Source organism: Cricetulus griseus, unplaced genomic scaffold, assembly GCF_003668045.3.
Source record: "Cricetulus griseus strain 17A/GY unplaced genomic scaffold, alternate assembly CriGri-PICRH-1.0 unplaced_scaffold_98, whole genome shotgun sequence".
NCBI lineage: Eukaryota > Metazoa > Chordata > Mammalia > Rodentia > Cricetidae > Cricetulus > Cricetulus griseus.
Window position 1 is genome coordinate 32200 of NW_023277441.1, and position 23108 is coordinate 55307.

Sequence of the window (23108 nt, forward strand, 5' to 3'; positions counted from 1 at the left end):
CTGGCACTCAGGGGATCTCCTTTTAGGAGATCTCTGATCCCTGGACCCTCATGGCAGAGCTCAAGCTGCTGCTTTGACTCTTAAGTTGGGGAAGAGCAGAATTAGTACACTTCTGGAGGAAGTTATCTCTGCTACTTGCTTGGGGTGAGAGCAAGGTGGAGGTGTTGGAACAGAAGCAGCTGCGCCTGGTGTAATTCTTGAAATATGGAGAACAGTTTGAAGGATTAATGGGAGGATGTGTGGAAATCTGAATGAAAGTCAAGAGGGTGTGCTGGCTAGGGAGTGAAAAATTAGTTCACTAACAGTGTCTGTTATTTCTACCAAGGCCCACTATGTTGGCCTGAAGAATTCTGGGACTGAAAGAAGGTTGTGGGGATAATAATAATTGAACGATGTCTAGAGATTTGGGAGAAGAATACTTAGTTTTTGAGACAGAGTCTCACATTTACACCAGTTTATAGTCCTAACAATAATGTACAAAAGGCTCCAATTTCTCCTTACCTTCCTCCAGGCTTGTTACTATTTTGAGGGGAGCAGCTATCCTAGTGGCATGAATTGGCACCTCATTGTGGCTTTGATTTTCATTTTCCCACTGATTATTGCTTCTGAAAATCTTTTCACTTTGCCATTTGTATGCTTCAAATAAATGTCTGTTTCTGTCCTTTGCTTACATTTCAGTAGGTTTTTCTACTGTTGAATTGTCCATTTTCTTGTTTTGAGATGCTGTCTCCCTAGCTAACCCAGGGTGATCTCAAACTTCTGATCCTCCTGCCTCAGCCTCTCGAGTACTGAGATCAAAGTCTTTGGTTATCAACACTGATTCAGAAGAATAATATAATTTTTAAAATGAGAATCAAGAGGGTAGTGAGTGTAAAGGGGGGTCAAGATGATAGTCAAGATTAAGGTTAAGTGTTAGAACATCCTTAATGGAAAGTTAAGGGAAATATGGAATTCATGAAACTACTGGCTGAGAGCATGGGACATAAAATCCCATGCTGGAAGTGAATGAATGAAGGCCACGAGGAACGCAATTAATGATGCAACAGAATGGAGTGTAGTGATTGTTGAAGATGCAGGACTGTCTATCTGTACCTGAAAATGGATTGTGGGGAGTGAAGGTAAGCAGAAAAACACATTATCAGGTTGGACTTCTATGGGACTGTGAAGAGCTTCATACTTGTGGGACTTCTGGGAAGGAGACTATATAAGAAGGCCTAGGTAATGTTGAGAACACCATAGGGAAATAAGGGAGTGAAAACTTATTCCAGCAGTGAGCAGAATAGATAGTAAAGTCCCAGTCACTAAAGATGTTGCTTTCTAGGGACAGAGTAAGTAACCTGGAGATGGGGGGTCCAGGTGCTTTTCTGACCTCCACTCCTGACCCTAAAGCCATGGAACACAAAACCACACCTGCTGTACCCTGCTGCTCTTCTGACTCCACATGTAACAGTGGACATAACTGGGGGAAAGGATTTGGTTCCAAAAGACCTATAGGCCACTCTGACAACTTCTACAACCATTGCATCACTATCCAAATCAGGGATTAAAAGCATTTCTGCCTCTTCCAGTCCCACAAATGTCACATTTGCACTTGTGAGTATCATGTTTGTCAAGGTAAGGATCAGGCCTTTTGCACATTACTGACCTCAGTCCTTCAATCTTTCATGTTAGGGGAAAACATGGGCCCTTGTATGCTGTGAGGGCCTCAAGGAAGGAGCAGGGGGCAAGGCTGAAGAGGCACCTGGACCAAGGACTGATAAAGAATATGGCTGTTGCCCCTAAAATCTACAAGCATGGCAAGAGGTTGCCTGTTGAAGCAGAAAACTGCAGTGAGTGTCTTTGGCTGGTAAAAGAAGCTGAATTTAGGTGGAGAGAACATTAGTTATTCTGTCAGTATCCCTGTCTTAAAATTCCAGTGTGGCTGTTGGTATTCACTCATCAAACTAATGTTAGGAATCAAGTGCTTTGGAGAAATGTCCAAGTTTGTTGCTTATATTTTATGTAGGTAGACTTTTGTTGTTGAGTGGTAAGTTTGTTGTTTTGAGATACTGTCTTGCTAGTTAGCCCAAAATGTTATCATACCTCTGATCCTCCTGCATCAGTCTCCCTAGTGTCCATTCACTAGAAAAAGAAAGCTATCCAAGAGCTGGGAAGGATCCATAGTGTGACAAAGCTTCCAAGTGGGGCTGGAATATTTGGAATGATGGTGACAGTGAGGTTTGTCTAAGCTGTGCCTGGTGTTTTACAGATGGGAAGGAGAGTACTGTGCACAAGAGTGAGGCCAGGTACCACAAAGCACCACAGGAGGTAAGGAGACTCTTTTGCTTATGGGAGGTGCTTCCAGAAGCTACTTTCCTGGCCCCATGTACTGTGTCTTAATGACATGTGTTCCATCCCCAAATCTACCATGATTTACTATGTGACATTGGGATTAACTACATCTTCCTGGATTTTAGTATGAACTGAAAATTAAAGGTAAGCCTCAGTGATTTTCAAGGTCTTCAAGTTCTGACATTCTGGGTTGCTGTGCTTATCCTACAACATGTTCACCTCTCCTCTTTTCATGGTTGGCCTGGTACCCAAATTCCTATTATTGTCTTTACTCCAGATGGGAAAATCTCAAGGAACTCTGATGCATAGCCAGGGAAGAGAACGTTCAATCCTGCCTTATACTCCTGTGACCTCAGAGCAGAAACCAATGATTTCTTTTTCCCGGGACCCTCGTGGTCTCTCTGCCAAAAGGTGAGTTGAATAAGGACCTAAAACCAGTCATATCTCATATTATTCCATGTTCAACACTGTGGTTGGTGCCATGGGAGGTAGGCAAATAAGAAAGGAGAAGAGGAGAGGAGGAAGAAATGTAGCAGCAGGAGAGGAAGAGGAGAAGGAAGAGAAGAAGGAAAAGAAGAAGGCAGTACCTTAGAAGGAGCGATGAAGAGAGGACACTGAGGCTTGAGAACTCCCAATCTTGGGGACTCGGATAAGTGATTTCATCTTTCCGAGAATATGTTTTCCAGTAGCCACTCTTGGAAAACAGTCTACATTTATAACATTGACAAGAGAGCTAGAAGAAAGCATACCACACAGTAAGCATTCAGTATGCCTGGGCTGTTACTCCATACTACAGTAAATGGACGTGAGAGAAGGTTCTGTTGGAATTGGGGGTCATGCTGGGGAGGGCCATAGAGACCTAGAGGAATGCTGAAGGTGGCAGAGGAAACTTCCTAGAGAAGGGCCTGGCTTGTCCTCCATTGTGGGTTCTTTTCTTCCTTTCTCAGCTAGTTTTGGGAATGGGGAGGGAGACAGAGTCACAGTGAGTTTCCCAGGAAGCAGACTCTGGAGACCAGCATTGAGGTGAAGATCTCATTTAATGTGTGTGTTCACTGGCATATACACATACATTGCCCAATCATCTACGAACATATTGAGTTACTGCCCAATGAGTCCAAATAGCACACAACTCGAGTTATGTGAGAGTATATGGGGTGGGCAGTATGTCCAGGCAGTGTGTGTGTAGACAAAGGGCATAAAGCTGGCAACTCCCTGGGCTTAGATGCCAAATTATAGGGTTTTCAGTTAGTTGGGACTCCATTACGAGCCATCTAGTGTTCCAGAAACTTGAGTCTGCTCAAACAGCCACAGGAGGTGTTGGCAATTCTCATGTTCCCTGTCATTTAGTGACATCATCTGAACAGAGACTGACACCTCACTTCATAAGCAGTGGGGATTGGGCAAAATGGAAGCAAGAGCCAGCCCCTGAAAAAGGAGGGGCATATCTTTCCAGCTACTTTGCAGCATAGTCACTTTGGATTCATCATCATCTACATTATAGACCTGGGAAGAAAGATCTGGGATAAGTTAGTGTTTCAAGAAACATATAGAAGTTTCCAAAGGAAACGGACCCAGAAGTGCCTAGTTCAAAAGGACTAACATTTTCAGGCCATTCAGATGTCCCCATCCTGGTTTGCAAACCCCTGGTCCTCTATGTGTTCTGGTAGTAGGTTTCCACCAGAGGGTTTAATCCCCTGGCCTCTCCTCTTATTGTTTCCAGATTTTCAAGTGTGATCCTGCAACCCCGTGCTACCCCTGGCCCTCTTCTACTGCAGTCACAGGTCTTGGCAAAGTAGTGGGGTCCAGGTTCTTGGGAGGGAATGAGCATAGTGGATGGGAAGAGCAAAAAGCCTTGGGGTTGGGATAGGTGCTAGAGGGAACTGGGCACTTAAAGGGGCACCTGTGCTGGTGGGAGGAGGTGTGGTTTCCCAGCTGCAATTATCTAATGTCATTTCTTTTGCAGGTCCCCAGAGCCACCAAGCAGGATTCTGTTGCTGCTACCTCAGAGTGGCAGAGGAAGCTGGAGGCTGCTGAGGCTCTGTTGACCCTGAAAAACTCTTGTCAGCCTCCTCCTGATTTTCTGTCTCTTCAACAGCCTGGCAGCATGCCAGGTAGCTGTCTTCATCAAGGTGGAACATGGGGTGGGGGGAGTTGGGAAGTCGGAGGGGTTGTGGTAAACTGGTTGTGCCCGGGAAGCCGGATTTTGGATCACCTTGGATCCCACACTTCAGTTCCTCAGTTTGGTGTAAGAGGTGTTACTCAGGGGCTTCTCGGTGAATCTTCAGTTCTCAAGTGTCTTTAGCTCAACAGCGAACGCTGGGACCTGAAGTAAAAATAAACCCACCACCACAGCAACAACAAAAGACCCCTGTAGACTGAGGCCCCCCAACGTGGCCATGTCTTACTGGAGCATATCAAATGGAAGAAATAGAATTAGGTATAATGACTCTCAGCCCAAGGCAATGTCTCCACTCCACCATAGACTGGGGAGGACTACTGGGAAGTCAGGCCCAGGGGATAAGAGTTGGGAATGGAACGAGATCATGCTGACAACTTCAGTGCTTTCCATGTAGATGTGAAGCCTGGATGCTTCCCAGCCTAAATATTTCCAGTCACTTTCACTGCTCCATCCAGTCATGAACTCAAAGGAGAATTACATAGTTGGGGAGGCTGGAAGGGAAGGCTGATTCCTGGTGAGAAAACAACAAAATCCTTAATGAAGTGTGTTAGTGGGAAGCCACTTTGGGTGGTGGACATACTGGAACAAAGGGTAATGAGTGAAGCTGGAGACCTTGCTTCTCACAGAGGTCTGGCAGAGTGGGTGATGCAGGCTCGGCCAGCAAACCTGGGAGAGGGGTTGAGGAAATGTAGCATTTCTCCAACACAGTGAGGATCATATATATAGACCTCAGGTTTGACTGAAAGAGAAGCAGCAGTAGAGCCAAGACCAGAGATAAGGGAGTGTGTCTGTTTTTGGTTTCAGTGACAAATCTTAGATTGGGTGGGACACCAAAGTGTGAGGGTTTCACTGGGTGATGACATGTATATAATCTGGTTCTGTATTTTGCTTTTCCTTTCAGGTCCTGCTGGAGAGCGAGAACTGCCCCTTCTAGTGCCTACCTGCCACCACCGTCTGCCACCTCTGTCTCACTTACTGGACATCTGAAGTGCATGTCCTTCTTGACCTAAGAGCCCAGAGTGGAAGGCCTAACTAGAGCACTGCCTGTTTGGTATCCTGTTTTATGTCTGAAATGACTAACATTTTTAATTTTTTTTTTATTTTTGAAGTAAGTTCTCATGTAGCCAGCTTGGCCTTGGCCTCAGTATATAGTTGACAATGACTTTGAATTCCTGATTCTTCTGCCTCCACCTCCCAAGTGCTGCGATTAAAGGCATGAGCCACCATGCCTGTCTTTTTAAAAAAATTATTACTAGTTTAAGTGTTCGGGAGTTTTATAAGCTTTCAGACCCTTTTTTATGACATGGAGCATTTACTCAACTCAAGTTTGATGTTACACCTCTATCCATTATTCTTTTGGAATAATTGCTGTTGATGCTTCTTAGAGAAACAGTATTGTGTGATCTGATGTGATCAATCAATGGGATTCTGAGTGGGTTTGTATGCCACAAATGTTTCATTTGTCCTGTGACTGTATATACAATGGCACACTCCTGTATGTAATCATTCATGTGGAATCATGAAGATTTTTCACTCTGTGTTTAGGCATATGTGTGTGAACAAATAATAAACGTGTGCTGTAGGCACTGAAAAATATGACTTGTTTTTTAAAAACAGTATAAGATAAATATCAAGGAGTATTGTTTACCTTCACCAAGTCCCAAGTTAACAAATCATTTATTTAAATTAATGATTGAGTGAAAAATTCAAACCTTGATGCAGCAGATATCAGTCAGAAGGTCTTCTCAAAAGTACCCCTTATTTGCTACCCAGGGTAACACATTGAGTGATTGATAGGAACATTTTTTTTTTGTTTTTGTTTTTTCAAGGCATGGTTTCTCTGTGGCTTTGGAGGCTGTCCTGAAACTAGCTCTTGTAGACTAGGCTGGTGTGGAACTCACAGAGATCCACCTGCCTCTGCCTCTCGAGTGCTGCAATTAAAGGCATGTGCCACTACCGCCCGGCGTTAAGAACATTTTTAAAGTCTGAATATTCTGAGTCTTTGATCGATGTTCCAAACACATGAACTGCAGGTCTCACCAGGCAGAGAGCTAGCTAACTGAACATAGCTTCATCTGGATTTTTAATTGTACTTTTACTTCCTTTCTTTACTGCCTCATTTAAAATGTCAGGGTCTCTCTGTGTAATGCAGGTTGGCCTTGAATTCACTGTGTACCTCAGGTTGGCCTCTAAAGATCTTGTGGTGAGCCTCTCAAGTGATCTAAGATTATAAATATGCTTTATCATGTCTGGCTTCCTGCTTCTATTTTTTAATGACACCTGTTTGATGATGATGATATCCAACTACTACAATTCTTTTATCTTCTGAGGCTGTGAAAAGTCAGGATTCTTATATTCTCTATTTGATGGCAGAGAAACAAACACATAAAATCAATGAGGATTTGGAGAATTAAACTGGGCTGAAGTCCATCTCATATCCTCTTTCTTCCCATGATCCCAAAGTGACATGAATATGACATCATGTTCCTGCAGTAGTATTTGGTCAAAGCCTCACCTTGGTTCACATTTGAGTTAGCTAAAGGGGGAAATATATTTTGGCAGAAGAATGTTGCACAAGAAGAGGGAAGACAACAGAAATAACACAACAGATATTTGAGGAAGGAAAGAGACTATTATTTCCTTGGGCCCTTTCATTTTTGTGAGGATTATTGCCTTTGTGTCGGGGGTTTTCAGACCTAACACTCTCCCCCTCCCAGTGTTTTATAATTGACAAGTCTCTGTCTGGTATATTTTAGTTCTCTTTGGATATCTATGCTAATGTACAGTGTTAAGCTTTTTGGTATATCTCCTTTTCTCATGTACTGTCACAGTTCACAGTTTAAAAACCTTACCTCTGCTATATTTTGATTCTTATATCTTATATGACACCATTGGTCAGGTCTGAACATATCCATCTTTTCAGAGCATCTCTAGAGTGGGTTATTTTGAACAAGAAGTGTTAAGGTAAAAGAATCTCTGCTGTTATACAGGCCAAGCACAGGCTTTCTAAGGGAAAGTGTATTTAAGGGGAATTCTCTTTGTTGTCTCATTTACTGAATTCACAGTATCAAAATGTCAATGAACTCCCAAGTTGGAGATATTTTTTCCATGTTAGTACTTTAAGTTACCACTTGAACATGAACAATAGTGAGATATTGAAAAATAATTAGAGATTGATGAATTTTAACTACACATTATATTTCTTCATTTACAGTATAATGAATATGGTAAGTTTATAAATTTTTTATTATAGTAATTGCTTGCATTTAGGAATGGCTGCTCTCAAGTACCTGACAATTTAGCAATTAACTGTTATGATCTAGGAAGAGCCAGTCTAAGAAGTCCAAGGCTTTCCATCTTTTTTCCAAGAAGACTATTCAAAGTAAATCCAATTAGCATTGTGTTGCCATAAAGGTGAAGAACATATTAAAAAAACTTTGGGGAGGTAGTATTTGAATAACAAAAGGATTTTTGAAAATGTTGAGCAGAATGTACTGTCAAAATCATTTAGGTTGAAATGCACATTAGTGTACAGAGACAAATGTTGCTATGAGGTTAGTTAAAATAGAAATAAATATTTTTATTTTAGACTGGTTTAGAAATACATCAGAGTTGAAGGCTAAGGAGCACAGGAACTCACCAAACCTCCACACTATCTTTGTGAGACAAGACACCACTTATATTGATGTATTTTGTAATTTCAGTAAATCTAATAATCCCTGCCTGTTGTTCAACTGATAAACTCAATTTCACATAGTTTCTAAATAGGCAAAGATTTGAAAGTGTTTACCTAGTGAAAGCGATCAGCATAAAACAGACTGAGATATGTAGCAGCGAAATATGTGAATTAACACTACATTGCACACAACAGTGCACAGTTCATAAGAACACAAATGGCAGCACAGACATGAAATCCCTGAGACACTTGTACACTCCAGAGTGGAGAATGAAATGTGAATAAAAGGAGATCAATGAGTAACTAGAGGGAGGACCCTTGCAGAGACACTACAGCAAATCAAGAATTGGCTTCAATTCAATTCTCAAGCAATGAAATCTAAACAGGCAACAGAAAAAAATTTTGAATTGGAGTTCTTCATCAAGAATTGATAATCATGTAATTTAAATCTTTCCCAGTGAAGTAATCCACATGTGAAGACACTGACATTTCTTGAATTGCCAGACAGATAGTGAGAACCCCCCCAAGGCCAAGATTTTACAGAGGCAAAGTCAAATTTCAGTCTCATATTAGGTATTTGATGTTTTCCAAGGTGGAAACAGAAAGTGAAGTGTCTGGTAGTGTTTCTTGCACTCTTTTGAGGCCAGCAAAACAAAGAAATGGTTCCAACCTTGCTGAGGGTGATGGCCTATGATCCTCTGTACAGTCGGGAGTAGGAAGGGACATGGCTCAATCACTGGAGCAGCACTGGGAATCTCAGTGGTTCTTAAAAACTAACTCTCTGACGAGACATTTTGGTGCTTGTGGGGAGGAATGCTGCACTAAATCTGCAAGAAGCGGCAGCTGAACAGTTCCTCTGGGAGGATTGAAAAGGCCAGCAAAAACTTTAATAGCATTTACAAGTGAGTTCTGTTTTCTTTTGCTACTCCTCATTCAAGAACTTCCGCAGTTGACACTTGAAAGATCTATAGCAGAAATTCTTGTTGCAAATTAAAAATGAAATTTGTAAAAACTTCAACTTGCCCAGGTCCAAAACAATCTTGAAATCATAAAGATGTGTTCAGAAAAATAACTAGACTTAATAGAACCTATATTTTTCATTACCCAAAATATATAGCTTTAGGCCAAAAGTACAAAAAGCTCATGATGAATAGATGATGCCCATAGCTTGAAATATCTGCTAAATCAGTAAAAATCAAGCCCATCAACTCTGTTCTGTAGTTCATTTCCTATCACTGAAATTTCATACTCATGTTTAGGTGAATTGCCTAGCTACAAGAAGGTAGAGATGGTAACTCAGAATTTCCTCAGCTTCCTTTTCCTCTCCAGGCTCTTTGTGATTGTGCAGTCATCGTCTGTAACCCTGATGTATATACTGTCTCACTGGTTTCCCTCATTGTCCTAAACCCTGTTTGTCAGCATCTCCCACTGCATCAGAGGGCTGGAATCCCATGGTTGATACTCATAGGGTCAGTACACACAGTAAGTGTGAACCTTTGTCTTTGGCGGGGATAACATTGTTGGGCCTGTTATCTTGTTTTTTTTCTTCACTCACTATTCCAGTAATTCTGCAGATTATTGTGTGGATTATCTCTATGATGCAGAGGACATCTGAGATGCTTACTATCCAATTCATATGAATGTCTTAAAATGAAATTCCATGAACGCCTGAAACACCTGCTGTTTCCAAATCTTGTTCTTTCAGTGATGTAAGACTTAATAGTCTTTGCAGCTCTACAACAAGAAGGTGTTGCTTTGGTTTGCGTGTGTGTGTGTGTGTGTGTGTGTGTGTGTGTGTGTGTGTGTGTGTGTGTGTGTGTGTGTGTGTACACATGTGTATGAGTATACTTGCCTCTTTTATGTGTTGTGTGCATGTGTGTGGTGTTCTTGCTTATGTATGCTTGCATGAGTGTGTGCATGTATGCCAGAGAGCAACAGTGAGTTTTCTCTTCTATCATTCTCTATCTTAAAAAATTATTTTTCTGGGTGGTGGTAGCGCACACTTTTGTTCCCAGAACTGGGAGGTAGAGGCAAGCAGATCTCTGTGAGTTCGTGACCAGCCTGGTCTACACAATGATTTCCAGGACAGCCAGGACTGTTACACAGAGAAACCCCATCTCAAAAAAAATATTTTATGTGTATGAACTGTGCCTACATGTATGTATACAGCACATGTGTGCCTGGTACCCATGGAAGTCAGAAGAGGGGGTAGGATCTCTGGAAGTGGAGTTTTGGATATTGTGAGCTACTGTTCTAGGAACATAACCTGGGTCCTCTGCAAGAGCAGACTTAACTGTTGAGCTATCTCTTCAGCTTCTCCACTTGTTTTTGAGACATACTCTCACTAAATCTGGAGATTGCTATCTAAGCCAAGTTAGTTGATCAGTAAGCCCCCAGTATTCATGTGTCTCCACCATTAGCCCTAGGGTTAGAGACTTGTACCATGGTTTTTGGATTCTACATGTGTAATGGGAATCTTCATGATCATGCAGCAACCTCTCCACCCTGTAAGCCATCTCCACAGCCCTAGCTAGGTTAGGGCATGTGGTATACAAGTATGTCATTCTTGTTCTTCAAAACATCTAATTTTCAACATTGGCAATTAATATAATGGGCCAGTGAACTGAACAGACAGTTCTCAAAAGAAACATGTGGCCAATAAGTATCTTAAAAGTGTTCAACATCTAAAGCCATCAGAGAAGTAAAAAATTAGCACTACTTTGAATTTCTGTTGCAGCTCAGTGAGAATGGTTATAACGGAGAAAAAAGTAACAACAAAATCTGGTGAGTTTGTGGGTAAAGTGGAATCCTTACTATTAGTAGACGTATAAAACTGATGCAGTCACTATGGGAATCAGTGTGGAGGTTTCTTGAAGAGCTAAAAGTAGAAGTTCTTATACTCCAACTGTGTCACTTCTGGGTGTGTCCCCACTATCTCTGATTACTGAGACATTTCACATCTATGCTCATTGTTGTTCTATTCCACAGTAGTGAGGAAATAGAATCAGTGTAGATGGACACTAACTGATGAATGGATAATGAAAATATGGTACACGTCCATAATTGGATTTTATTCAGCCACAAAGGAAAATAAAATTTACGGGACAATGGATAGAATTGGAAAATATTAAATCCACCTCAGAAATACAGTATCTCATGTAAATCTCATGTGGATCATAACTTCTAACTTTTATATATGTATATTTTGGATTAAATGTAGGTAGATACTAGGAAACTATAAAGGGGCCCATGAGAAGGGGAAGAAAAGGATCAAGGAAGGGGATAAAGAAGGTAATAGACACATGTGATATAAAAGTGGAAAGTGGAGTACTGGGCTAGAAGCATACAAGTGGGGAGCGGGGCAAGGAGATGGGGAACAGAAACACATTTGTGGAAAGAGTCAAAAAAGAACTAAATCCATATGGGAAGGCCACAAGGAAAACTATTCCTTTACATTCAGATTATAAAAAACATAATAGCAAGAATAATTTTTGAGTTGAACTATTTTATTTTTCCTTAAATTTTTAAACTGCTGTGATGCGATTTTTTTTTTAAAGAAAGGATCTCATCAAATCATGATATGGCTTACATGGGGCTAAAAGTTGTGATCTTCCTGACAGAACCAGCAGAACAGCTGGGATTACAAGCGTGCGTTGCCATGCCACGTTTGTGGTGATCTTCTTTTCTTTTCAGACTAATGTTTATTTTTATGTGTATGACTATTTGCCTCTGTGTGTGTGTGTGTGTGTGTGTGTGTGTGTGTGTGTGTGTGTGTGTGTGTGAGTGTGTGTGTGTGTGTCTGTCTCTGTGTGTGTGTGTGTGTGTGTGTGTGTGTGTGTGTGTACACGCGCGTGTGCGCACGGGAGCCAGACACCACATAATGCCTGGTACCCTCAAAGGCCAGAAGAGGGACTCAGACCCTTGGAAATGGAGTCACAGAGGGTTGGGAACTGCCGTGTTGGTGCTAGGAACTAACCTGCATCCTCTCCAAGAGCAACAAGTGTTCTTAATCTCTGATCAACCTATCCAGTGCCTGCTGTGGTTCTCTTCTGTGTCACTTATGGGATGCCGTCTGGACACCTCTTCCTGTACCACTGACCACAGTACAAAGAGTATAGGCAGCCAAGAGGGATGGAGGAGCCTGGGCACTTCTTCTTTAGCAGACTTGCTATTCATATTTGAGAGCATGATGGCTGAGGCTGGCTGTGGTAGCTGGAACTTCTTGCATATTGCTAAGGTAAGCAAATAGTGTTCGTAGAGGTGTCCAGGGATCTCTGGGTTCTGCTGTGTGCCCCTGGTACTGTTATATAAGTAAATTTCAAAATAGGCTTTCTTTCTTTCTCTGGAACTAGCTCTTGTAGACCAAGCTGGTGTCGAACTCACAGAGATCTGCCTGCCTCTGCCTCCCGAGTGCTGGGATTAAAGGTGTGCGCCACCACTGCCCAGCCTCAAAATAGGTTTTCTAACCTACACTTGAGCATCATGGTGAAGAGCACACAGTGAAGCAAACTGGCTCATTTATGGTAGGTAGAAAGGGAGTTGGTACAAAGACAAATATATCTGCCGAGGACACCCTTTAATAGCCCACTTCTTTCAACTAGTCCTTAACCCTTTCTACTACTTCCCAATAGACCACTGAAGCATTGCCTTAGTTTCTTTTTCCTGTTGTTGTGATACAATAACCTGACCAAAGAAATTCAGCCCAGAGCTCAAGATACGTTTGGCTACATCACATCCATAATTAGGAAGCATAAAGAGATAGCTTTTGCTTATTTCCTTTGCTGTGGGGTATTCACTATAAAAGACTACTTGGACACAAGTTTAAGTAAAAAGAAACTCTTTATTAGCTGTCCAACTACTATATTGAGTGGGTGGGATCCTAGTGCAGCAGTGAGCCTTTCTCAGGGTGAGTTTTTAAGCACAAAAACCATGGTCTGGGTCGACATACTTCAGTTAACAAGAACAGTTAACCAGAAACAGAAATATAGAAGCCAAAAAGCAAGGTGAATAACTTTGGAGACTTTCTAATAACTATGGACATTGGTGGATTAGGTCTTTGGTTTTGACAAGTGGTACTGTCTACATGCTGAGTTTTACAGCCCGAATGGCACTTCCATCATGGCCTCAGTTTTGTTAAGGTCTCAGGGCCTACTAAAGTCTGGTGCCCTGTTACACTTTTTTCCATTTATACAGTTCAGGGTGCTAGACAGGGAAAGGTACTGCCCACAACTGACACAACTTCCTATCTCTATTAGCATAATTAAGATAATCCCTCAAAGGCATGACCAGAGGCCATTTCTTAGGTGATTTTAGATTCTGTCAAGCTGATAACACAGGTATGAATCATCATCATCATCATCATCATCATCATCATCATCATCATCATCACAGTAAACACAATAATAACCATAATAATAGTAAACATAATAATCCATCAATGGAGTCAGAGACCTTACAAGACATTCACTCCTCAAAGGCTCTAGCTCTGAATCCAGCTGCCCCAAGGACCAAGCCTTCATTCAATACATTATATTTTGGCAGACATTTAAAAGGTCCAAACTGGCTGGGTATTGGTGGTGCACGCCTTTAATCCCTGCACTCGGGAGGCAGAGGCAGGCAGATCTCTGTGAGTTCGAGGCCAGCCTGGTCTCCAGAGCGAGTGCCAGGATAGGCTCCAAAGCTACACAGAGAAACTCTGTCTCAAAAAAAAAAAACCAAAAAAGGTCCAAACTGTAACATTTCTCTATTACTCTTTTGAATTACTATATTAGCATTTGTCTCACAGGGGCAAATAATAATTTAACTTAAAGGAATGTAGTTCAGGTTAATAGAAATTAATTTTTAATATTATGCATAAACTAAACTTTGTAAATCCTTAGACCAGTGGTTCTCAACCTTCCTAATGCTGTGACCCTTTAATACAGTTCCTCACATTGGGGTGACCACCAGCTATAAAATTATTTTCATTGCTACTTCATAACTGTTAATGTTGCTACTATTATGAGTCAACATGTAAATATCTGATATGCAGGATATCTGCTATATAATACCTGTGAAAGGGTCATTCAACCCCCCAGAAGGATTGCCACCCACAGATTGAGAATTGCTGCCCTAGACCATGTTGGCTGTGTTGTTATTGTCATAAAAATGACTTCTTCATACTGCTAAAGCCCACCATGATTCACAATCATGGTCTCAGGCGACACTATACCTTTAAACTAGATAATGAAAGAAAAGAATTACAAACCACTCCCCGATTGGGTATATAGATCAATTGGTAAAGTGCCTATCAGGCAAGATCCCCCAGAACCAACACAAAATCTAGGCTGGCATCTGTAACCTCAGTACTGCTGGTAGGGGAGATCAGAGATAGGCAGAGTACTAAAATTAATTGTTTAGGCAACCTAGTCAGATAGGTGATGTCCAGGTTCAGTGAGAAACCTCTCAAAAAATAAGATATTGAATGAATAAGAAGGACACCTGGTTTCAACCTCTGGGCTCTGCATGAATATGTACATGTACCCACATGAACACTACATTATGTTGCTCTAGAGCAGTGGTTCTCAACCTGCCTAATGCTTTAACATTTTAATATAGTTCCTTATGCTGGAGAGACCCCCCACCCATAAAATTATTTTATTGATACTTCATAAGTGTAATTGTCTACAGTTATGAATCATAATATAAATAGCTGATATGCAGGATATCTGATATGTGACACCCAAGGATGTCAAGACCTGTAGAGGAACAAAACTGATAGAATAAGTATACATTAAAAAGAGATGTATTGGATTGGTTTACACGATTCCATCCAGGGTAGTCCAACAATGTCTGTCTTTATACTAGAGAGACTGAGAACTGCTATTTTTTCAGTTCATGAAGCTGTGATGGCTATTCTTGGCTGTCAAATTAACTGTAACTAAAATGAACTATAATCCTAGAAGTGAAGGACACTACTGTGATCCAGATCTCAAGGCTGGAGGACACTTCTTTAATCCAGATCTTCATGCAAGGAGGCACACCTTTAACCTGGGCCACACCTTCTGTTGGAAGCCTATTTAAGGACATGGGAGAAGGAAGGGTGTTCTTTGCCTGCTTGTGCTCACCTACATCAGCGCAGTAGGGTAAATTTTAAAAAATTTAATGGGGCAGGTAGGAGAATTTAAATATGGACAGTCTGACAACCTGGCTAATAATTGCAGTTAGCCACTTTTTTGGTGAGATAATGTTATTGTGCTCACCTGGGAACACTACACAGTTCTTGGGAGATGCATGCCAAAGCAATTTAGGGGAAGAGGTTGAAACATTTAAAAGGCAAGGTGAAGCTTCAATTCCCTACAAGAACCTGGTAAAACAAGCAATGTGAGTATATGGTTTAGATAAAAGAGCATTCACTGTATTTGTCTTTAGCTAGAGGAGGCGAGGGAAGTGGATTGTTCCTGCAATTGTAGAGTTGCAGGTGAGCATTCTTAATGAAATTTGCTTGAAAAGCATCCGGGAAATACGGAGAGCAGAGGCCATACATGAAAGGAGATTTGCACGGAGTTATTAAGGGTGTCAGTGAAAGAAGGGTAATTGCTATCCTTTCACCCTGCACTAGTTCTCGAAGGTTGTCCCCACCCCAAAACACAACCACCATCAGCAAGAAGAACAGAAACGTTGTCCAAGACCAGACTCTGCTTCCCACACGTGGTCCTGTAATCTGAGACTACAAGCATGGCGCTCAACAGAATACGTTAAGGAACCATTGTGAGCTCGCCATGGGGCTCGTGCTTGTAGTCCCAGCGCTCAGAAGGCTGAGGCCAGTTAGAGGACAGTCTGGGCTACACAGCCAGTCGAAGACAATCCTGAGTTACATAGTGAGACCATTTTCAAAAGATTTTTAGGAGCTAGCGACACGGGTAGGCGGATAAGAGCACAGGCCGCTGTTCCGGAGGAACTGGGTTAGATTCCCAGCACCACATGGTAGGTCACAACCATCTACAACAAAATTGGGTCCCAGAAGCTCTTCCCGCTTCTGAGAGCCCTGCACCCATGTGGCACAGAGACAGGCATGCATGAAAGTCACACACATAGAATGAATCAGTAAATCTTTAAATAAATTTTAAAAGGACAAAAGAGGAAGAAAAATTAGAAACCTAAGAAGCTACAGGCATCACGAAGTTAGGCGATGTCCCAGGATCACTGCTCTAAAGTAATAAAGCATCAGGTTAAAGTTTGTACATAGGGCCTGTGTACAATTATTCATATTTGCCTGAAATTACCCAAAACATGGTTTGAAGGTGGGTTATGAGTGTGTGGCTGCACATTCCCCTGTGTATGTGTGCGTGTTGAGGCAGGAGGTGGACTCTGTGTGTCTTGCTCGCTCGATCCCTCTTCACCTTCTTTCACCTGTATTTCACTGAACTTGGATCTCAGATTTGCTTGAAGAGGCAAGCAAGACCCAGGGTTCCTCTTGTCTCTGCCTCCCCAGTGTTGGGATTGAAAGACCCTTCCTCCACGATCAGCCTTTTTTGGGGGAGGGGTTAAAGACAGGGTTTCTCTGTGTAACTTGTAGACCAGATTGGCCTCTGCCTCCAGAGAGCTGGGATTAAAGGCATGCAACACCACCAGCCCACAGTCAGCATTTTTTGTATGTGTTCTGGGGTTCACACTCGGTTCCTCGTGGTTACTCTGTACAGACTGAGCTATCGATCTAGTCCCCGCATGCTGACTTTTTTCCCCTGTTGGTCTTTCGAGACAGGGTTCTCTGTGCAGCCCTGGCTGTCCTGGAGTTCGCTCCATAATCCACACCCGGCATCAAACTCACAGAGATCCCCCTACTTCTGCCTCTCCAGCGCTGGGATTAAACACGTGTGGTGGAGTGCTGGAATTAAATATGTGTGGCACAGGGGATGCCAGGCTTTACCCCCACGTGATGAACTTTGGAAAGGTGAACAGGAGCTTTGCAGGCAGTTGTGCTGAAAGCACTGGCACCTCACGTTTCCCATGGAGGCAACCCAGGTCAACACCACTAGAGAGCGCAAGTCTCATTTCTCTCCCCCAGAGACACTGAGAACACGGGTCACGTGGGTCAGTGTAGGCCACAGAGCAGCCATAAGGTGGCGACAAACTCGCTGTGAGGGGAGTAAGTCTGAAAGCTCATTGGTCCAGAAACAACACTTGCTGAGGAGAGAAAAGAAGCACTCACACACCTCATTGGCAGGAAACTGAGTTGGCAGAGCAAGGAGCTCTGCATCTTCCCTCAGAGCTCAGCTCCTTGCTTCTGATCCGCTGGACACTGAGGTAAACACAGCCTGGTATCAAAAATAAGATCTGTACATTCCTTGTCCTGTTCTCCCCACCTCCCTTATCTCTGGGCAACCCAGTTCTTTCAGCTTTCTGCCTCCTCACGCAAGTCTACAGGGACAAGGCTGGAGAGGCGAAGCCTGTGGCCACCTACCCCGCCCTCTCATGGAGCAATAGCTGCAAGTGTTCCCAGGTTCAGGACCTTGAAGGAGGCTTCTGCTACTTTTGACTCAGGTGGGGCAGAAAAGGATGGCCGGGTTTCTTGAGGAGAACCTGTGCTCTTCGAACTGCAGGAGGGAGGGACTGTCAAGGAAGAGAAGAAGCTGTGCTCGGGTGCCACTGGTGAAATGTGGAGAAGCATCTAGAAGGTTTGCCAGAGGCTATAACAGAAGGCATGGGTTTTCATGACAGCAGAGTATGTTGTCCCGAGAAAACAGACTGCTGAGGAACTATCAACTGGCTTGAAGCAGGCATAGCATTTCACACTAGGTCAAAAATATAATTTTTTTTCGGTTGCAGAAGAATGCTGGGGGAAAAAAAGGATGCAGGAAGATAGATGAAAGAGGTCCAAGACTCTAGAGGACAACAATCTGTATTTATTTATTTATTCATTTATTTATTATTACATTATCTTTACTGTGGTAAATTATTGTAAATAAGTTGTCCCAGTGTTATGAGTTGCCACCAAATTCATCATTCTCCTGCCTGAGCCTCCCGTGCAGTGGGATTTCAGGCAGCAGGCAGCCAAGTTGGCTTGGGAAGAACACAATTCCATGAGGAGCACATGGTCAGTGATTTCCAAGGGGATCAAGGAATTATAAAGATTAAAGTGGGGCTTGATGATAAACCATAACCAGGGAAGAGGGAGCATATGGCATCCCTTGAGCTAAAAACCAAGTTTGTTCACTTCCATGTGGACAGTCAGAAGTCAAGTTAAAGTTGGGACTTTAGGGAACCAACTAAAGGTTGAGCCATAAGCCAGGAAGCAGTTGGCTTTGGCAGGGCACAGGGTAAAGCAACAGAGTGTGGTAATTGCTGAAGAAGTTGCAAGGGCACACCTGTCTGTGCCTCAAAGGGTGTGTGTGTGTGGGGGGAGTGTGTGTGCAGATTTGTATGAGTGTGTGAATGTGTGTGTGTGAATGTGAATGAGTGTGGGTGGGCATCAGTGATGGTGATCAGGCAAAGTCATGATCAGCCTTCTGTGCGGCTTAGAAGAACAGGATGTTAAGAGAAGTCAATGTGCAAGAGGGGCTTGTGTGGTGGAGATTCTTGAGTGACCAAGTGAGACCAAGGTTAAAACAAGATTCCATGGTGAAAAGAAGGGAGGGATAATTGGTCACATCGACGAACAGGATGGCGGACAGGAAGATTCTAGGCACCAGACATAGAGTTATGAGGGGGTGGAATTCTGGTGGCCATTTTGATGACCTCTCTTAACTCTAGAGCCATGGAACACAGAACTTGATGAGCATTCTCTTTTCTGATGGACTTGTGACTCCAACCTTACGCTGGTTACAGGACAAGATCACCAAAGAGGGGGGTCAAACTTGGTCCCAGAGAACCTGCCTGTAGTTAGCTCTGATCGTGTGACACCCATACCACCAGAACAAATCGGAGGTGATACACATTTCTGCCTGTTCCAGACCTGCAAGTACACCTTCTCAGGAGTGTAATATCGCTAGGGGAGAGGTCAGGCCTCCTGTATGTGTGACTAACATGATTCCATCCCCTACTTCAGGGAGTCTGGTGGAGCCTTGCCTACTGTGAATTCTGTGGAGGACAGTGTACACAGAGAAAGAGGCATCTCACTTGAGGCCTGAGAAGGACTATGGCTGAGGACCCCAACTCTCAGATGAATTCCAATAAGCGTCCCACCAAATCAGGAAGAATGGGTGAGTGTTTCTGGTCAGGGAGGGAGGTCTCAGTTTGGCAGCAGTAATCCTATATGCTTCTGTCACCAGCCATGGCACAGAATTGCCACTTGACCCTGGGCAAACCCTCCCCAGACCTTAACCTGTCCAGGTATACATAAGGGGTCCTATCAGTGCCAAGTATCACGTGTCTACAGACAGGAGAGACATTTTGGGTGTGGTATTGAAAAGACTGATGGTGACTTGAGTCCTCAGATGGGGGGTAGGTACTTTCAGAAGAATATTGTGGGAAGGGAGGCACGGCCAAGAGCTGTGTGGTCTCTTACAGATGAGCAACAGAATGCCATTTATCCATCTGAAGTCCAGCCTCACATCATGCCTCGGCAGGTAAGAAAATTAAGTTGCTACAGGGAGAGGCTCCAGCCCCGAGGGCATTGTCCAGACAATTTCAACTGTGCCCTAAACTCTGAGGTTCTAGCACCAGTCCTGTCCTGTGCTTCCAGTATGACCTTGGGAAAATAATTTCTCTTTGGGCCTCAGTATCCTCAATTACAGGAAAGAACAAAAAGGTGAGACTGTGTGGTTCGTCACCAGGTCTTGAGAGCTCTGTCATCCTCCATGGCTGTCACCAAGGTTTTGAGAGCTCTGCCATTCCCCATGGCTGTCACCATTTTAAAACATTCCCATCCCTTCTGTCTTGGTGGGCAGACCTGATATTGTACATGGATGTCTGTCTTTGCAGGAAATCTCCCAGGTGCCTGTGGTGCTACAGTGGCCCACAGCGTTCATACCTATCAACTGTACTCCAGTGACTTTGAGTCCTCAAATGATGATTGCTTTGTCATGGGATCCCTGCCAGCCTGTGACTATACCCTGCTTGTGAGTACAACAGAGACCAAGGAGCCAACTGTGGCTAATGGTACTGTGTCAAACTCGTGCTAGGTGCTATGGGGGTAGGAGCAGCAAGAAGGGGGAGGAGGAACAGGAGGGGGAGGAAGACATGGTTCAAAAGGATAGAGAGGGAGAGAGGGATGGAGGCAGGAAGGGAGGAAGGGAGGAAGGGAGGAAGGGAGGAAGGGGAGACGGAGGGAAACAGGGACCAAAAAGTATAGGAGAATGACAGAGGTACATTTCAGCCTAACTTGCAGGACAGGGTCCTCCCAGATTTAGTATTTCCTGTATGGCATGCTTGGGAAAGTATCTTTCTGAGCCGTTCACTTCCTGTGGGCATGCTTAGAAAAGTATTCTACACAGCAGAATCAGAGAGGACAAGCTGGATGCATACAGCAGGCAGGGCCTTCAAAATGTTGAGATTATTCATCCACACTGAAGTGAATGGATGTGAGGGAAGGTTCTGCTGAAATCTGAAGGCATAAGTGGAAGGGCCAGAGAGGCCCAGGGAAATGTTCCAGGCCAGCAGAGAATGTGTCTGCTAGATGAACTTGGCTTATCCTTCATGATGGGTGGGAAGTGGGCAAAATGGAGGCAAGAGCCAGTCTCTGATGAGGTCCATGCTCCCATCTTTCCTGGTGCTGTGCAAATCAGAAAGACTCTTGGTCATCTTCAGTGTACCGGGGAAGGAAAGACTTCCCAAAACTGTAGGGTCTTGGGGATGATCTATGGAAGGAGGTTGGAGGGAAAACAGGTCAATCAGGGGGAGGATCAATCCCAGGCCCAGTGGACTAGTGTCATTAGTCCTAATGTCCACAGCCATTCGCATTCCCCCAGACTGACCTTGCAGAGTCCCCGGCTTTCCATGTGTACTCGCGGTAGTTGTCATCTATAGACCTTAACCGCCCGGCTTCTCCTCTGCTTGCTCTCAGGGTCTCTAATGTGGTCCTGCAGCCCTGCATCAACACCATCCCTCCTGTGCTGCCGGCACAGGTCCTGGTAAATGAGTGGAGTGGGGTCAAATTCCTTAGAAGGGATGGGCTTTTTGCGTGGAAGAAGCTCATACAGAAGCTCACGCATGTTTGGTGGAAAGGACTGGAGGCTGAAGGGTCCATTGTGGTCAGGGAGGTGTCTTGCCTGATTTCACTCTCTCATGTCTCCTCCTTTGCAGGTCTCCAGCAACATCTGTCTCCAGGGCCGTGGCAATGCCAACCTGGCTCCTGGCAACTCCACCCAGATCAGTGATGCCTCCAACCAGGGCCGTGAAATCTGCACCCAGCTCCCTGATGCCTCCAACCAGGGCCGTGAAATCTGCACCCAGATCAATGATGCCTCCAACCAGGGCCCTGAAGTCTACACCCAGATCCCCGCTATCTCCAACCAGAGAGCTGTCTCTGCTGAGGTGGATAGGCAGAAGGTACTGGATGCTGCCGAGGCTCTCCTGATTCTGCACAACTCCCCTCAGGCCTGGGAGGAGACACGCAGCATACCAGGTAGCTGGCTCCTTGAATGAGGAACGTGGGGGTGGATAGGGTATGGACACTGGAGGGCTAGTGCCCAGATACTGGTAGCTAGAGTGGGTGGTTTCACGGACTTGAAGGCCTGAGCCTCGAGCTCTTCAGTCTGATTGAGAAGTGACAGCCAGAGTCTACTCAGCAGATGTTTGCTTATCAAGAGTTTTGCTCAACAGCACAGGGCCAGCACCCTGAAGTCAAGAAAACTGGGAGGCCTTCAGGGTGCCAAGTTCTTTCTGGAGTTCAGGCAGCGTACGAAGTGGAAGGAATAGGAGAGGGAAGAATGACTCCCGGCCCACAGTTGTATCCCACTTCGCAGCAGCCTGAGAAGGACTGGGAGGATATGCACAGGGGCTAAGGGTCTGGAATGGAGGGAGATCATCATGCTGGCTTGAGACAGTTTCCATGGAGACACGGAACATGGATGCCTTCCCGTGCTGACTTTTGCCAGCAAAACTCAAGTCCATCGAGGAAGGGATATGTGAGTTCAGAAGAGAATTTCATAGCCAGGGAGTCTGGAAAAGAAGGCTTCTGAGTAAAAATGGCCAGTGCATAGCACTGTGTGAGTGATTGGGAAGTCACTCTGGGTACATATCCTGAACCAGAGGATGCCACATGAGGCCAGAGAGCTTGCTTCTCACAGAGGTCTACCTGGGTGGGCGATGTAAGCCATGTCGGGAACTCTGGGGCCGGGGTGAAAGATGCAGGATTCTTGTCAGAGCAAGGATCTTCTTCAGAGATCTTGGGCTTGACCCAAAGGGACCTGTGGCAGGGACTGATGGTGGCACCACTACTGCACTGAGGGAATTCAGGTAGGGACAGGTCTCTTCATTGGTCCCAGTGGAAACCTTAGGCTGTTTGGTCCACAGCGTTATGACTGCAGAGCCAGGTCATGACCTATTTGTGATCTGACTTTGCCTTTTTGTTTCTGTCTGCAGGTCCTGATGGGGAGTGAAGACTGCAGCTGTCCTGCCTCTGGATGTCACCTCAGCCTACACGCTCTGCTTCACTGAATGACAACTGGACATCTTGATATCACCCCACCCTAGCCCTAAGAGAGCTGTGAAGTTGGCCTGTCAAGGGCTGCCTGTTTATGAATTTGCAGTGTACTTCCAGCTCAAACTGTTAATTTCATTTTCTTAAGGCTTTAGGCATGTTGTGGGCTTTCAAAAATCTTATCCTGAGGTAGGGAATGATCTAACTGTTGTGGTGTATTCTGGACCTTGCATTGTTTTTGTTTGTTTCTTATTTGTTTTCCGTTGTAGGATGTGAATCTTTCTGTGTGTTGTAAAAGATGAACTGTGCAACATAATGTGAACTGTCTGTTCACAGGTTCTGAGTCCATAACGATGGCAGCA

At 44.1% G+C, this 23108-nt stretch overlaps 2 protein-coding genes across 2 annotated transcripts; both read left to right on the top strand.

Annotated features, from left to right (window-relative positions):
- Positions 1-1070: 1070 nt before the first annotated feature.
- Positions 1071-5520, top strand: LOC100769265 (doublesex- and mab-3-related transcription factor C1-like). Its single transcript, XM_035453945.1, is given in 9 exon segments — positions 1071-1118; positions 1495-1543; positions 1546-1597; positions 1672-1829; positions 2249-2307; positions 2609-2742; positions 4052-4112; positions 4295-4437; positions 5412-5520. Coding segments are annotated over 9 exon segments (813 nt in total).
- Positions 5521-19302: 13782 nt separating this feature from the next.
- Positions 19303-22705, top strand: LOC100768212. The gene is made up of 6 exons (XM_035453946.1): positions 19303-19366; positions 19674-19732; positions 20088-20224; positions 21169-21235; positions 21408-21729; positions 22689-22705. Exons 1-6 carry the CDS (start codon positions 19303-19305, stop codon positions 22703-22705), a joined length of 666 nt encoding a protein of 221 aa, XP_035309837.1.
- The last annotated feature ends 403 nt before the right edge of the window (positions 22706-23108 follow it).

What these genes read in the sequence shown, in the direction of transcription:
- LOC100768212 (XM_035453946.1), top strand. Translation starts at nt 19,303, where the DNA reads ATGGCTGAGGACCCCAACTCTCAGATGAATTCCAATAAGCGTCCCACC. An exon ending in CCTGTGACTATACCCTGCTT is followed by an intron (nt 20,225 to 21,168) that starts GTGAGTACAACA and finishes GCTTGCTCTCAG; the next exon opens with GGTCTCTAATGTGGTCCTGC. An exon ending in TGCTGCCGGCACAGGTCCTG is followed by an intron (nt 21,236 to 21,407) that starts GTAAATGAGTGG and finishes CCTCCTTTGCAG; the next exon opens with GTCTCCAGCAACATCTGTCT.